This window comes from Gopherus evgoodei, chromosome 3 (genome assembly GCF_007399415.2).
Source record: "Gopherus evgoodei ecotype Sinaloan lineage chromosome 3, rGopEvg1_v1.p, whole genome shotgun sequence".
NCBI classification, from domain to species: Eukaryota; Metazoa; Chordata; order Testudines; family Testudinidae; genus Gopherus; species Gopherus evgoodei.
The window spans coordinates 83,183,775-83,199,093 of NC_044324.1; the positions used below are offsets into that span (position 1 = coordinate 83,183,775).

The 15,319-nt window shown below is 39.4% G+C and overlaps 1 protein-coding gene across 1 annotated transcript in view; it reads left to right on the forward strand.

Moving 5' to 3' along the window:
* Positions 1-12,058, forward strand: part of UFL1 (UFM1 specific ligase 1) — a 52,241-nt gene extending 40,183 nt beyond the window's left edge. The window contains exons 13-19 of the mRNA XM_030555969.1: positions 1,471-1,591; positions 2,315-2,481; positions 3,863-3,993; positions 4,159-4,239; positions 7,889-7,974; positions 8,456-8,636; positions 9,954-12,058. Coding sequence (XP_030411829.1) covers positions 1,471-1,591; positions 2,315-2,481; positions 3,863-3,993; positions 4,159-4,239; positions 7,889-7,974; positions 8,456-8,636; positions 9,954-10,169 — 983 coding nt within the window. The 3' untranslated portion in view covers positions 10,170-12,058. The remainder of the gene's footprint in view (positions 1-1,470; positions 1,592-2,314; positions 2,482-3,862; positions 3,994-4,158; positions 4,240-7,888; positions 7,975-8,455; positions 8,637-9,953) is intronic.
* The last annotated feature ends 3,261 nt before the right edge of the window (positions 12,059-15,319 follow it).

Consider the following 15,319-nt stretch of genomic DNA (forward strand, 5'->3'; position numbering starts at 1 on the left):
GTGAAATTTTCCTAGCCCTGAGTGACAAAGCTAGATCACTTTTAAATGTGGACCAAACCATAGTGCAGAGGTGGCCAAACTGTGGCTCACGAGCCACATGTGACTCTTTCACCATTTAAAGTGTGGCTCGCAAGCCTCCTCCGCGCGTGCCCTCCGCCCCCCCCCTCCACCTACTAGACTGGGGGAGAGGGGGTGGTGTGAGAAGCTCGGGACCTCTGCCTTGTAGTGGGGTGGTGAGGTAGGAACTTCTGTCAAGCGGGGAGGAGGGTCTCGGGGCTTCAGCCCTGCAGGCCACACCTGCCAGGGCTCGGGGCTTCAGCAGGAGTGGGGCAGAAGCCCCAAGCCCCAACTCCTGTCAGGTGTGCTCCAGCTCTCAAACTTCTGAAGATTGTTGTATGTGGCTCAGAGGGCCAGTAAGTTTGGCCACCCCTGCCATAGTGCGATAATTTTCAGACTGTTCATCTAGGTGAAATACTAGCAAGATGGGTTTTTTTTTAAGTATAAGCCTCCATAGTGTAGTTTAAAATCAATCATTGCAAATGTTAATATGTAGTAATAAACGTGCTGAGTTTAATAGCATTTGGTGAGTGCTGTTTGGCAATATTTTATCTATTGAGCTCTCTTTCTGATACTCAACTAGCTTGACTAACAGTATAAAATCAAATTTAACCATTTCCTCACTTCCAAGTCCTTAAATAAATAGCTCCACCTCTTCCTGTTCATTCAACCTTGTCTTTTATTGTTTCATCACCTCTATGACACTACTCCGTCAGTGTTGCCATTCTTGATGCCTCATTTATCTGTTTCTTCTTCAAGCAGGTCTGCATTTCTTTTCATGTGTAAGGTGTAGCATAATCCCTTTCCTACTCTGCTTCTCCATGTCATTATCTTGCACTCCTTTTAATCCCCTGAAAATTCATTTCTTCTGCAGTGTCCACAATAAATGTCATACTAAGTTTAAAAAAAAAAAAAAGAAAGAAAAGAAAAATACCAAACCACCAAAATATGTTTAAGTTGAGCATCCATGTGATTGTATTGCTATAAACCCCCGTTCCCTCCCTAATGCTTCTTGTACTCATTCATTGTGTTTTGAAATGTAGGTGATAACCTTGCATAAAGGGTGCTCTGTCATTTTATGTCTTGCTTTTGAGTGCTATACAAAAATATCTCAGCACTAAATAACAAATGTGAGAAAAATCTAGAACTGACATTTTTACCTTTTGTGGATAATTTGTGAAATATATAGTAGAAGTTTTCAAGTCATCTGAACAGAAATATCAGTCTTTTTATTTGTGAGAGAGTTGTAACTGCATCGGTGGCAAAAGTCCTATTGCTTAACATTCACTGCTAATCCATTTCATGTTAGGGATCAGAGCTACCTGACATTGCAGTGTCCTGTGCCACATGGGTAGCTTTAACTAAAATCATCTCAGTGTTCTGCCATTAAAATGTTGCTCATGGTCATTACAGGTAGGAATAAGCATCTGGAGATTCCTTTCATGTCACGGGAAGAGATTCAAGATGTTTTAAGGAACCATATACAGGACTGCCCCGAAGAGCTTATTACAGAACTTGCTGAACATTTAATATGGTAAGTGCACTAATTCATCTTGGTAAAATTAGGTGTTTAATGATTCATTCTAAATGAATCTCCTGCTTGCTTTGACTAGAAGAATAGTACTTTTTTCTCAGAGAGAGAGAGAGAGAGAGAGAGAGAGAGAGAGAGAGAGAGAGAAGTCAGAATTGTAGTGCTTGCTACTTGGTGTAGCTCACTCTATTATTGCAAACCTCCTGGCATATCAGAAATCTGTGCTGATACGACATTCTAGGAAATGCTGTTTCTGTATGGTGGCAGTTTGTATTACGTTATCTGCCAGCCAGCATATCCTGTACTGTGAGAGTGACCTTAGAAAAACCCACACCATTTTAAGTGCATCTTAACTGTCTGATCTGACATCAGTTCAGTGACCATTTGGAACAGTATATAAATAGCATCCTCACTGGACATCTTATATGCTTTTTTTCCCCTCTTGTTTGGATTTAGGGACAAGTTTTATAGGCCTGTGAAATTGAAAACATTGACAAGGACTTAACTAGCTCATAACAAATTGTGCTGCCAAAAGTACCAGAAATACATAATATGCGTACATTTTAATAATCTATCATCACTTATGCACTATTACTTTTAGATACACTTTTTTCGCATTCTGGAACAGGAGTGTAACAGCCTTCTCATTAATAATGAATGTATTTGGATAAACCCTACTTTTTTTTTTAATAGTTTTAAGATCTTCCTTTTTTTCCCTGTTCTGAGGTCCCTAACAAAGAGCTACCAGGAAGTGGTACGTTCAGTATTCGTGTCTTCAACCTCTTCTTTGTCTGGAGCTAGCAGGAGGCAGACCATCAAGGATTTGCAGGAAGAGGTTTCAAACTTGTACAATAATATCCGATTATTTGAAAAGGGAACAAAGCATTTTACAGGTACAACGAATACTTCCTTAAAAAAAACAACGAACACCTCAGTACTAGAAAGGTGATGACATTTGAATATATTAGCAAAATCTAGTTTTATTTAAATGATTTCAATTCCAAGGAGGGAGAGGAATTTCAGTGGTACTGTAAGGTTGTAAAATGTATCTATTGGAAGTTTAGAATGAAACTAAGAACAGGGAAAGTACGCTGAATATGAGGAAAAGTATCCTGATGACATCTGTTTGATTATGGAATAGTCTCCAAAGTGTAGTAGTAGAACCCTCATCACTTCAGTCACTTAAAACATGGATGGACAATCACTAGGCAATATACTATAGTCAAGGCTTCTCAGATTTCTTCACATTATGGACAACACCTTAATTTAGAGGGTCTCCCCTGCCATTCACACTTGCATAGCATCACTGTGGCAACTACAGTTTGTGCTTACATGTAAAAAGTAGCATTAGAGGAAAAATGAACTATTTCTAACTGTCTCTAAAGCAGTAAGTTGTCTGCCTTTTTGACATATATTAATCATACTGTCTCTTTTTGCCTTTCATTACATTTAGCCCTAGAATCTGTTCTTCTTCATCCTGCATGTGTTTCTGTGCAACTCCTTCCTGCACTGTCTGTTTAGTTCCCTGAAGGTGTTGCCTCTTTGCCTAGTTCCTGAAACCCTGCTGCTTTAGTCCCTTTTCTCCTGCTCTCCAGGATATTTCTGTCTTATGGTGGCTGGCAGCTCCAGTCTTATTTGTGGTTCAAGAGCTGTCCTCTGGCACCAGTTTCTTCTCCTCTTCATGTAGCTGCATTCCCTAGTAGTATCAGCTGCTCTGACTCCTCTGGTCCAGTTGCATTTTCAAGCCTCCAGGCTCTTGCTTGCAATGAGGAACTTTGGACCCCTGTAGAAGCAGCTGGAAACAAGAAGAGCTTGCACCACATTTCCAGCTACCTTTCTGTGGACCACCAGTAGTCCTTAGCCCACCGCATAGGAGCCACTGCTGTAGGGAAATCTGAACGGTCATGTGGGTGGATTAGACAACATAATAAGTTACTTTCTTAGAGCTGGTCTGCACTACGGGGGAAAATCAATCTCGGATACGCAACTTCAGCTACGTGAAAACGTAGCTGAAGTCGAAGTATCTAAGATCGAATTACTCACCGTCCTCACCACGTGGGATCGATGTCCGCTGCTCTCCATGTCGACCCCGCAACTCCGTTTGGGTTGGTGGAGTTCCGGAATCGATATAAGCGCGTTCGGGGATTGATATATCGCGTCTAGATGAGACACGATATATCGATCCCCGAGCAATCGATTGCTACCCCCCTGATACGGCGGGTAGTGAAGACGTAGCCTTACTCTGCTTTTACTTACAGAAATTATATCTTACAGATGAGATACAAACTAATCTTGCCAAACACATGCTGAAGACAGTTTGTACAGACATCACAAATCTTATTTTCAACTTCCTTGCTACCGATTTAATGATGGCATCAGAAGATTGTACTGCCATTACAAGTGAGGTATGTAGATACCACTTTCATTCCTTTTTAAGGCAGTTTCATTTTAATAGTCGCAGTATTAATGTTCTTTCCTAACTATTCACAACAGCTTTTCAGTTATAAAGTACTGACGTGAAGATGAGCCTAACATTTATTTGTAAAACAATATTGTTTTTTTCTCAACAGGTCAGGAAAAAGATTTTAGGTAGATTACCTGAAGAGACCAGAGGTCCTTTAACTAAGCTACATACTTCTCTGAATGGCAAGGTACTTCCAGAGTTCAGATTATCCATTCTACTAATGTAATGCTAATAGCCACCTGAGTTAAAGATTCGGATGGGTGATTACTGTTGCTGTGAAGGCTGCATACAAATATCCTCAATCCAAATTCTTGTAAATCAGTAAGAATAAGTCAATCTTCATCCCATAAACATTTTTAAGAGGCTTAGGGGTAATCTCAATTTAGGATGTTGGCAGTAGAGATTAAAATGAAGTTTCATAAATTTTATTTAGAACACTTGATATTTCATGTATCCTCCCCCTAAAATTCTTGAGCCCTCACCTCTATAGGTATTTAGGCATCATAATCATTAAATTGTGGACTATAGCAGCTGTAGAACAAAACTGGAAAAAACAAGTTAGTGCCTAATGTACAAAAAAGGCTTATCATATTTTTCTTAAGAAAAGTAGATACCATGTATACTCATTCATAAGCCGAATATTTTTGGTAAAAAAGGTGACGCATCAAAGAGCATCATGAAAACTACTTTGACTGTAATACCTGGAGGCTTAACTTCAGTTCTACAACCGTTTGATGTCTGCCTGAACAAACCCTTTAAAGACAGGCTACGCAAAATGTGGTCTGAATGGATGTGCTCAGGCATGGTGAAGTTGACAAAAGACAGGAACCTTATGAAGCCTGAAATCAGTCTGGTCGCCCAGTGGATCAAGCACGTGTGGGTGTCCATTCCCTCGGAAATGATAGAAAAATCATTTGGCTTATAAACAGGTCTACACCAAAATGTGATGATTTTAAACTCTATGGAATCATTGAATTGAATATCTAACACATTGTCATTTTGTTTACCTGGAGCTTCTGCAGGCATGGAGCCCCTCAGCTCCCTGTGGCCGTGGTTCACCGTCCCACAGCTCCCATTGGCTGGGAATGGCGAACCATGGCCACAGGGAGCTGAGGGGCTCCATGCCTGCAGACGCTCCAGGTAAACAAAATGTCCCGACCTGCCAGCAGCTTACATTGACGCCCGGGAGCCAACGTTTGCCAACCTATTTACTGATGTCAATACTGCAGCCTTTTAAAGTTGCAAAGGCTTTGTTTAGTGGACTAGATTGGCTTGAAAAGAATACGAAAAGAGCAATGCTGCAGATCTGCATGACATTTGACCCATGCATTTCAGAAAATGCTATGCCTTACAAACCAATCAGAAAAATACAATGAACAATAGTACTATAGCACTGTTGTCAGTCCGCTACTGTGTAATTTGATCTCTTCATGCATTTCTACCATTGGACCTCATAACTCTCGAGCCAATATGAAAATGTAATGTGCAGAATTGATGGAATCTCTAATAAAATTGAAATAGTCTGTTATCCCCACAAACATGCCATTCTACAGGGCTGCTTTGAAATAAACAAAGAACAATAATAATTTGACAGTGATAAAGCAGGTGACATTCCTATATATAGTCCTACAAAATCTATAACTACAATAATAATAATCTGTTTTCATAGTAGTATTTAAAATGAATAATGGTGAAATCAAAAGAAAATGGTCTTACCACGCAGCGTTCAGACTTAAAGTTGTTGAATATGCAGAAGCAAACAATAATTGTGCTGCTGCTCGTGAATTACTCGTGAGACAAGTAAGAGAATGGCAAAAAAATAAAACCACACTAAAAGATCTGCCAAGAAGCAAGAAAAAATGTCAAACGTGCTGCACTTCATTTCCTGAGCTGGAGAAAGATCTCAATAATTGGGTCGTTGAATGTCAACAAAATGGGTACTTTGTCACTAGAACTAGAATTTGTCTGCATGCTCTGTTGAAAGCTGAAAAATACAAGTCAGTAAAGCTATCAAAGTTTGTCACATCAGCGGGTTGGTGTACTCGATTTGAACAAAGATAGTGCAAAAGTTGCCAAGAGATCTGGAAGAAAAAATTGAATCTTTCCAAAGGTTTGTTATAAAATATCGAAAGGATTTGAACTGTCACAAATAGGAAATATGGACGAAATACCGATGCCATTCGATTTCCCGAGCAACAGAACGGTAATCGGTGTTAGTGAAAAAACAGTTTTAATTAAAACCACTGGCCATGAAAAAATCCATTTTACAGTGGTTTTATCGTGTTTGGCAAATGGATCAAAGCTCCCTCCTGTTGTTATTTTTAAAAGAAAAATCTTGCCTAAAAACATGAAATTTCCTGTTGGTGTCATCATACATGTACACGAAAAGGGAAGGATGGATGGATGGATGAAAGTAGAACTATTGAGTGACTGGAAAAAGTGTGGAATAAGAGACCAAGAGCACTTTTCAAGAAACCTGCTATTCTCATTTGGGACATGTTCAGGGCACACACAAGACGGATGAGGTGAAAAATGTGGCCAAAAATATGAAAACTACTTTGACTGTAATACCTGGGGGCTTAACTTCTGTTCTACAACCTCTTGATGTCTGCCTGAACAAACCCTTTAAAGACAGGCTACACAAAATGTGGTCTGAATGGATGTGTTCAGGCATGGCGAAGTTGACAAAAGACAGGAATCTTACGAAGCCTGAAGTCAATCTGGTCGCCCAGTGGATCAAGGACGTGTGGGTGTCCATTCCCTCGGAAATGATAGAAAAATCATTTGGGAAATGTAGTATCAGCAATTCACTCGACGGGTCAGAAGATGATGCCATATTTGATGATGACACAACAGGCTGATGATGGGAAGGAATCTGAGTCTGAAGATGACACTGCCACTATCTATGATGACAATGCGGGTGCAGCTGTGGCTGAAGCCGAGTTTAATGAATTGTTTGGTGAATCAGAGACTGATTCAGACTTTGAAAGATTTTAAGACTTTTTAAAGTCTCATATTGTTCTAAGTTATTTGTTTTAAATATCCATTTACTGATGTGAAATATTGACTGTAATTTTAAAGGTGAATATATATTTGTTCAGTTCTTATAACAACAACAGGTTTTTTGTTAGGTTACATTAAAATAATTCTTGCAAAATTCTGAGTGTTATTTGTGATGCCAGCTTTTCAAATGTAGCAGCGGTTGGCAAACTTTGGCTCCCGGCCTGTCAGGGTAAGCTGCTAGCAGGTCAGGAAATTTTGTTTACCTGAAGTGTTCACAGGCAAAGGAAGTGGCCCCGCAGTGCCCATTGACTGGGAACGGCAAACCGTGGACATTAAAAGCTGGGGGGCTCCGTGCCTGTGAACGCCCCAGGTGAACAAATTGTCCAAGCCCACTAGAGGCTTATCCTACCGGGCGAGGAGCCAAAGTTTGCCAACTCCATAAACATAGGGTCAGCTTATGAAAGGGTCATAGAGTTTTTGCTATTTTTACCTAACCATCTTGGGGGGTCAGCTTATAAACGAACAGGCTAATGAGCGAGTATATAAGGTAATATTGCAATACCTTCTAGAAAATGATATATTGTATACTTTTTTCCACATTCAGTTACTTAATTTTATAACCTTTACTATTTAAATATATAAACTTTTAAAGGTTTAGTGATGTTTTATTTTAAACGGAATCCTTTCCCCCATCTTACATTGGTAATTATTTTACATCTCTGTGATCTGAATGCCATCATTCTGAACAGGGAAAAACTGTGTGCTTGTAAACTAGTTTTTTTAGCCACTAGTACAAATTAAGTGTCTATACCTGGGTCTAATTTTTTTTATAGAGTTTAGAAGACTTTCTTTTGTGCCTTGATTCTTCAGCAGATGCTTGTGATATTATGGTTAAAAAAGGAGACAAAAAGAAGGAAAGGTAACTTTTTAAAATTGTATTTATTACCTTAAAGAATTGTGCAAAGTGGGAAATATAGCACTATTTCTGCACACATTTTAGATAATTAACTTGGTAGCAGTGGAACATGTAGGTAGATAAAAGGTGGAGGAGGAGGATAAATTCAGGGGTCTTCTTTTTAGACTAAGTTTAGGCAGCTTTCCAAACATCAGATATTTAATTTGCAGATAGCGTACCAAGTTTGAAGCTAATTTTTCTGATAGTGGAGATGGCTGCTGTGTATCATTTTTTACAGAGATGTCATTTTAAAAGTTCAGGATGGCATTTTTCAAAAGCTCAGGATGGCACTTTTGAAAATGCCACCCATTAATATTAAGAATCAGTCTGTTGGGAGGAAAAAAGTTAATATCCATCAAATCTAAATACATATTAGCAATTCCAACCTGATAAAGAACAAAATAGAAACAAATATGTTTTCTCTGTGCACTTTTTGTTTTCTTAGGCAAATTCTGTTTCAGCATAGACAGGCTCTGATTGAACAACTGAAAGTCACAGAAGATCCAGCTCTTGTTTTACATCTGACATCGATCCTGTTGTTTCAGTTTTCCACACAGTGCATGCTTCATGCACCAGGAAGATGCGTACCACAAATCATTTCTTTCCTAACTACTAAGATCCCAGAGGTATTCTGCTTTTGAAATAGCACCCTGTAGTGTCTGACTGTAAGGAAAACATGGGATTGTCCGCACTGAGTAGTTCTAGGTATAGAATATCAAGGTATAGAATCTATAGGTATAGAATATAAAATGTCTCTCTATTTTATCTGACTCAATCTGTTTGTTGGCGTTAGCACTCTAGCTCTTCCATGTGGCTTCATCTGTCACATGTCATCTATAAATTAGTGATCTGTGAGGATGATTCAGAGCTATGAGTTGTCTCGATTTCCAACCCTTGATTGTAGTTTAAAGGTTGTCATTTCACTGAGCCGTTGATGGAGTGGTTCCATGGGATCAACAACATAAATGTTTACCAGAGTCTAGAGCAGGGGTGGGCAGACTTTTTGGCACAAGGGCCACATCTGGGTATGGAAATTGTATGGTGAGCCATGAACGCTCATGAACCTGGGGGTTGGATGTGGGAGGGGATGAGGGCTTTGGCAGGGGGTGCAGGCTCTGGAGTGCAGGAGGGTGGGATTGAAGGGTTCGGAGGGTGGGAGGGGGTCAGGGCTGGGGCAGGGTTGGGGCGCAGGAGGGGGTCTGAGTGCAGGCTCTGGGTGGTGCTTACCTCAAGCAGCTCCCAGAAGCAGCAGCATGTCCCCCTGCTCTGGCCCCTATGCAGAGGCACTGCCCCATCTGCAGGCACCGCCCCTGCAGCTCCCATTTGCTCCGTTGGCTGGCCAGTGAGAGCTGCAGGGGAGGTGCTTGGGGTGGGGCAGCGTGTGGAGCCCCTGGCAGCCCCTATATGTAGGAACTAGAGGTGGGGTTCTGGGAGCCGCGTGGAGCAAGCCCCCAACCCTGCTCCCCGGCAGGAGCTTGAGGGCGAGATGAAAACATCTGAAGGGCCAGATGCAGCCCCTGGGCCATAGTTTGCACACCCCTGGTCTACAGGTATCTGCAACTTTATTGGATTCACCTTCCAAGGGTGGACCATTGAACAGGTCCTAACCATTACCTCTCCCCAATGAAGTGAGAATAAATCCTGACTTATTTCAATTCAATTTTAAAGAAAATCCACAGTGCACCCTAAAATGTGCTTCAGACTTCTGTTAATCAGGGCATAGCACTCCCTCCTCCAGTGGCTAAGCATGCTGTTTCTGCAGCGTAGATGCCTGTTCATTACTACAGACATTTTATTTTTGATGTGCCTTAAAATATTCATGTGACAATTTAGATTGTAAAATGTCTTGATGGAAAAATATTTGCTTACTTTAATCTCACAAAGTCAGCTGTGCTCCTTTAAATAACCTTAACCCATTTCTTTAATTTTTTTTCTCCCCTCAGGATCAACATTCTCTTCTGGTCAAATATCAGGGATTAGTAGTGAAACAGTTGATCAGTCAGAATTATAAGATTGGACAAGGGGATGATGACACAGTGGATGATAACCTAGGGGAGAAAGAATGTCCAGACACTATTCGAAAAGAACTCCAAGAAATCACCGCCTCTCTCAAAGATCTTGTTCTCAGACCCAGAAAATCTTCTGTAACAGAGGAGTGAAGGTCTAATTAAATCTAAATCCAGCGAACAGTCAGAATATTTTTTTCTGAAAGGAGAAAGAAGTTCACTTTGTTGGGGTAGTGAAGAATGGTTGAGATAGTCTTGGCTTCTGAAATTTTGCATATAGAATTGAAGCCTGAAGGATAACAGGTAGTGGTGGAACTGAATTTTGATTTACATTCTTTAAAATATATTTTACCACATTGCATGCATTGTTACATAAGACATTAATAGCAACACTTAAATTGGCTATGTAATTAAAATTCTAAGATGGAGCCTTTCCGTAGTATTTCAGGAAATAGTTACTCTTTCAAATGGTTAAGAATTCTTATACATATATCCATAAGTTTATATTTTGCTTTTCAGATGTGAATTCCCCCTTCCCCCTTTTTTTACGTGTATAGTAATTATCAAAATGTAAACATTTGTCTGGATTCCACAGCTGCATTTTAAAATTAAGGTTATAGGTATGTAATAGCATGGCATGAGAGGTCATCTTTACTTTTTTTGATCTCATGAATCTGAACTTTTTCAGGAGTGCATATTAAGCAGTGCAGAGGTTATTAATGAAGTGGTCAGGCACACCTGCACAAAATAGTAAAAATATCCGATCAGTTCAAATAATGTTATTAACCAAAGAGGTTATGGTGCTGAATTAAGGATGGATTTCTAGATTTTTTTTCAATGAATTCCAGTGAATTTTGTGCACACTATTATTTTTCATTTCATGTCCCTTAGCTAATGATTTGTCATAAAACTGCAGGTGACCTGTATTGGTTTTTTGTTGGTTTTTTTTTTGAGAGAGTGAGGTGAGGACTTCTGTAATTAGCATACAAGTTAGCTTGTTCATTTAACTGAAGGGATTCCTAGAGAGGTTTCTTAAAGGGCAAACATCTATTATATATGCCATTTTTATTTGAGGGAGTTTGGTTCAGAATTTTGTTCACTTTACAGTATGTTTCTTAAAGACATTCTGGAAATTTTAACCATTTTGGATATCTTCTACAGTGTTTTTTCTAGTGTTAACCTATTCCCAGAGGTATTTGATATTATTTAGCAATATTTTTGTCATGTCCATTGTAATTTACATCCTCATTTGTACATGGGGTGTATTCTATGTCTTAGAGAAAATATGTATAAAGTATACCAACTAGAATCCTTCCAACATTAGTTAATTACATACATTTTGTATGTCAGTTGTATATTTTTTTATTTGTTTTGGAGCAATTTTAATTTTAATTTATCAAATCAGTTTCAGCTTATCATCACTGAAGTATGCAATGATTATATATACTTGTAATGTTACGAGTTGCTTGCATAAAATCAAGTCTGAATAGTAAGGTAATAGACATTGCTGTTCAGTGAAAATAATAGTTCTAAGTATTCTCTCACTCTTGCCAAAACTTTTTTGGCACTGAGAAAAACCTACTGTAGAGAAGTTGCCAAGTAGCATTGTCTGTTAAATTCCTGCAAGTCATGTGCAGTGGTGTGCACTGGGTAGAAGTCAACCAAAAATGTCCCCAAAACTGTGATTGCAACAAAAGAAAGGTGACTTGACATCTGAACTTTTGTCTTACTTCATTTAGGCTTGTTTTTAGAATGGAGTTTAAAAAAGCAGAATCACTTATATAAAATCACTAAATTACTGTACTAAATTCAATAATATCTTTACAAAACAGTAGTGATCCTATACAAAAGAGCAGCTCCACTCTCTGCCCTCCAGACTTAGAGGCACAGACAGTTGTGTCCATCATCCTAGCCGGAAGCCCCTGTACAACCATGTCACCTGAAAAGAAGGGTCAGAGAAAAGCAAAAGGGGAAAATATTCTGACTGCTTTAACTTTGTTTAAAAAAATGGTTTGCATACAATAAACTTACTTAGCCTCTTGTCATTGAATCAAAATAGTTCTAATTTTCCTATATTAACTGTACACACTTTTAAATGGCATTGATGGTTTTGTAAATAATACTGTACAATCTGATATCTTTATGCAAATATAATTATTTTAATAAAGTTAATGGTTAAGTGGATAAAATTGTTTCTGCTGTTGATTTAACTGCGGATATATTGATTGGATTTGCACTTCTTGCTTAACCTTCAGTTGTTAATATGCTCCATTTGATTTGTTTATACTTGCAATTTTGAGTGCTTCTCTTTTGCTTAATACTGTTGTGAGACATAATAATAATGAACTTGTTATAAGTCTCCTACATAATGCAACAGATTTTTTAAATTATCAGCCAAACAATGAGAGTAATAAAACGTTCTTTAAAAAGGATAGGAAAGAAGTACTAACATTCCAATAGTGATCTCTTCCTGGAATTTTCAGTGGTTAATTTCAGTATGAGAAACCTTCACCAGTATTCCTATGCCAGAAAAAATAAGTATTAGCTGTCTGTCTGTCAAGTGCATTCCTAGTTAAAGGTGTCTTAATTATGAGAGAGAGAGAAATGGAATATTGTTTCCTCAAACACTTTGCTAATGATTTTTTTTTTCCTATATATAATGGACTTAGGGTTAGGAAAAAGGAAAGGATTCCTATTATTCTTACTTATCCTAATGATCAGATGTTCAGTTCACAAAAAAAGGCTGCCTATTTCTTTTTCAGATAAATGTACATTGTAGCTTCATTTAAATTACTCTGTAGAAAAGAGCTGGGGAGCCGCATTTCTTCCGCCAACTTGCCCCCTCATTCCACTCATTAACAATACATGTTCCATGAAATTTCTTATATATAGTCTCTTCCAAAGTGACTTTTAAAAAAGGAAGTGTGTGATTACTCAGGGAAACTCTTGAGGTTAGCCTTTGAGAAGTGGTGGCATTTGAAAACTATAGTACTCGCAACTTAAATGACTTGCACGAGTGCAGTCTAAGATTGGTGGTGTAATCTAACAAAGGTTGTTGTCCTGAGTTTCTGATAGGTATTTAGAACTTCTGTTAAAGCTCTCCGTATACCTTTGGCTTAATGTTTCAAATGGCTTCGTGTTTTTGACCTTAACATTTTCTTTACAGTACGGGGTCTGTGAGAGCAGTACCCTTTTTGAAGGAAGTTTACTCCCGTCGTGAAAAGCATGTTTGTAACTGAAATATAAAAGTGATGGTCATCTGAAGGTTTTGGATTATTAAAATGCTTTATTGTGAGAGCAGAAATCTTTCTCTCTGATATTTTAAATAACTACTTATCTTTTTAAAGTGTAATTTGAAGAATACATTAAAAAAGGCCAAAGATCAATATAGTAGTGAAATGGGATTTTAAATTATTTTTATGAACTGTCAGGGATTTAAATCTTGGTTAAAAAGAGAAATTTGAGTGAACTAACCGGAGCAAAATGAAAGAGGAAAGAGAGCTCTTCAAGGGGCTCCTGTTAATGACAAATACCATGCTGATATTTGTGAGGGTGGAAGTAGAAGTTTAGGTCAAATCAGGCTGGTCTAGTTACACCCATGAAATAGGTTGCTGTGAAGGGCTATTGTGGCAATAGCTTGTTTTGGGTTCTGAGGAAAGGGCAACTGACTTTTAATCTCCATATTATCTTCTAATTAACCCCACTTCATACTCCTTATTAGTGAAGGTTTTCACTTTGCTTTCAGTGCTTAAGGCAGATCTGGCAGGGTATACAGACATAGTGTCCATTCTGCAAGTTCCTTCCAAGAATCAGGGAAGAACACTTGGAGTTGAAGTTTGGAGAAGGTAACGTGCAGGGGAAAGTGAACATATATTTCATACTTTCTCTGAAAAGAACATACTGCTTGTGTGATGTGATGTGCTCACCACACAGAAGAAAGCAAGTCCATGAGGTATGGGCTTTAACCAGGCCACAACTTTGAGTCAAAGTACATCCAAGCTTCCTATCAGGGGACAACAAAGTGCAGTCACTCACACCCCAGGGGTCCTTTGCCAATTATTGCAGTGTTTGCACCACAGGGGAGCCAATCTGCAGTTTTCTGGGCATCTCCACCCCCCCACTAGTATCCATCCCCCTTTTGTGAGTTGAGGCGAGAGAGGACCCCACCAGCACCACAATAGTGGGGCACTCCCCCCAGCAGTGTCCCAGCCCGAGTCACATTTGACCCCCAAGGTTTTAGACACATCTTGTAAGGAGATGCCGGTGGGATGCCCACTGTTTTACCTTTTGGGATCTGGAGCCTAAATCAGCCAGTTCCTTTACTGGGAACTTGCTACAAGGAGAGGGCAGCATGAGACTGGCTACCTCCACTCCATCCCCATACAAGCTACCTAGGAGTTCATCCAGTCCAACACCGAGATTATCCAGGAACAAGTTGGCACCTATTTGAGTATTTGTGACACCTTCATCTGTAAAGCCACCATTTGAAGAACTGGTGGCTGAAGGGCCAGCAGCTGGAGGAGCCAGGGCATTGGGTGTCTTTCCATCCCATACCTGCAGACACCCAGCATTTGATCTCACATTCATGTCCCCATTGTGCTTCTCCTCAGGCCTGACCCTGGAGCCCCTACCATTGCTTGCATCAGAACTGTCCACCTGAGATCATGTGGCCAGACTAGGGGGAGTCTGCTGAACCCCAAACACAGGCAGAGGGGGTTAGAACACTGGAGTTCTCCCAGTGGACCCCAACTTCATGACTTCACCCTGTAGTGCCTGACCATTGTTTTACAGTACTCCAAGCTGACCTAAAATGGTCTGCATCAGCACAAGAGGACAAGCTAAGTAAAGCTAATGACTCAGATAACTAATAGGAGAGAACTTAATTTCACCAGAGTGATGAGACACTAAGTGTTTTCACAGATTTAATAAAGCAGTCAGTCACAGAGCAAACGGACCTGATAAAAATCCTGGCAGTAGTGATCAAGAGAATGATTAGAGTTTAACTGATTGAAATTAATTAGGCATAGATAAGAGAGATAATTTATTGCCTGGAATTGGAAAATTTTACCAAAGTCTTCCAACTGCCTAGTACAAATAGCCAATGTAATATTTATCTAAACAGTAACAGAATTCTTTCTTTTGGCAATGACATAAGTAGGGCTTCCGTCTGCTTGACATGCAAGGCTTGATTCAGCCCTGACATGTTGGTTCCTGGTGGTGTAATCCAGGGAATATAATGGTGGAAAGTCAGCATTGTGTTGGGTCTGCAGTGGCTCAAGCCACAACCAGCCATTCTTGTTTTA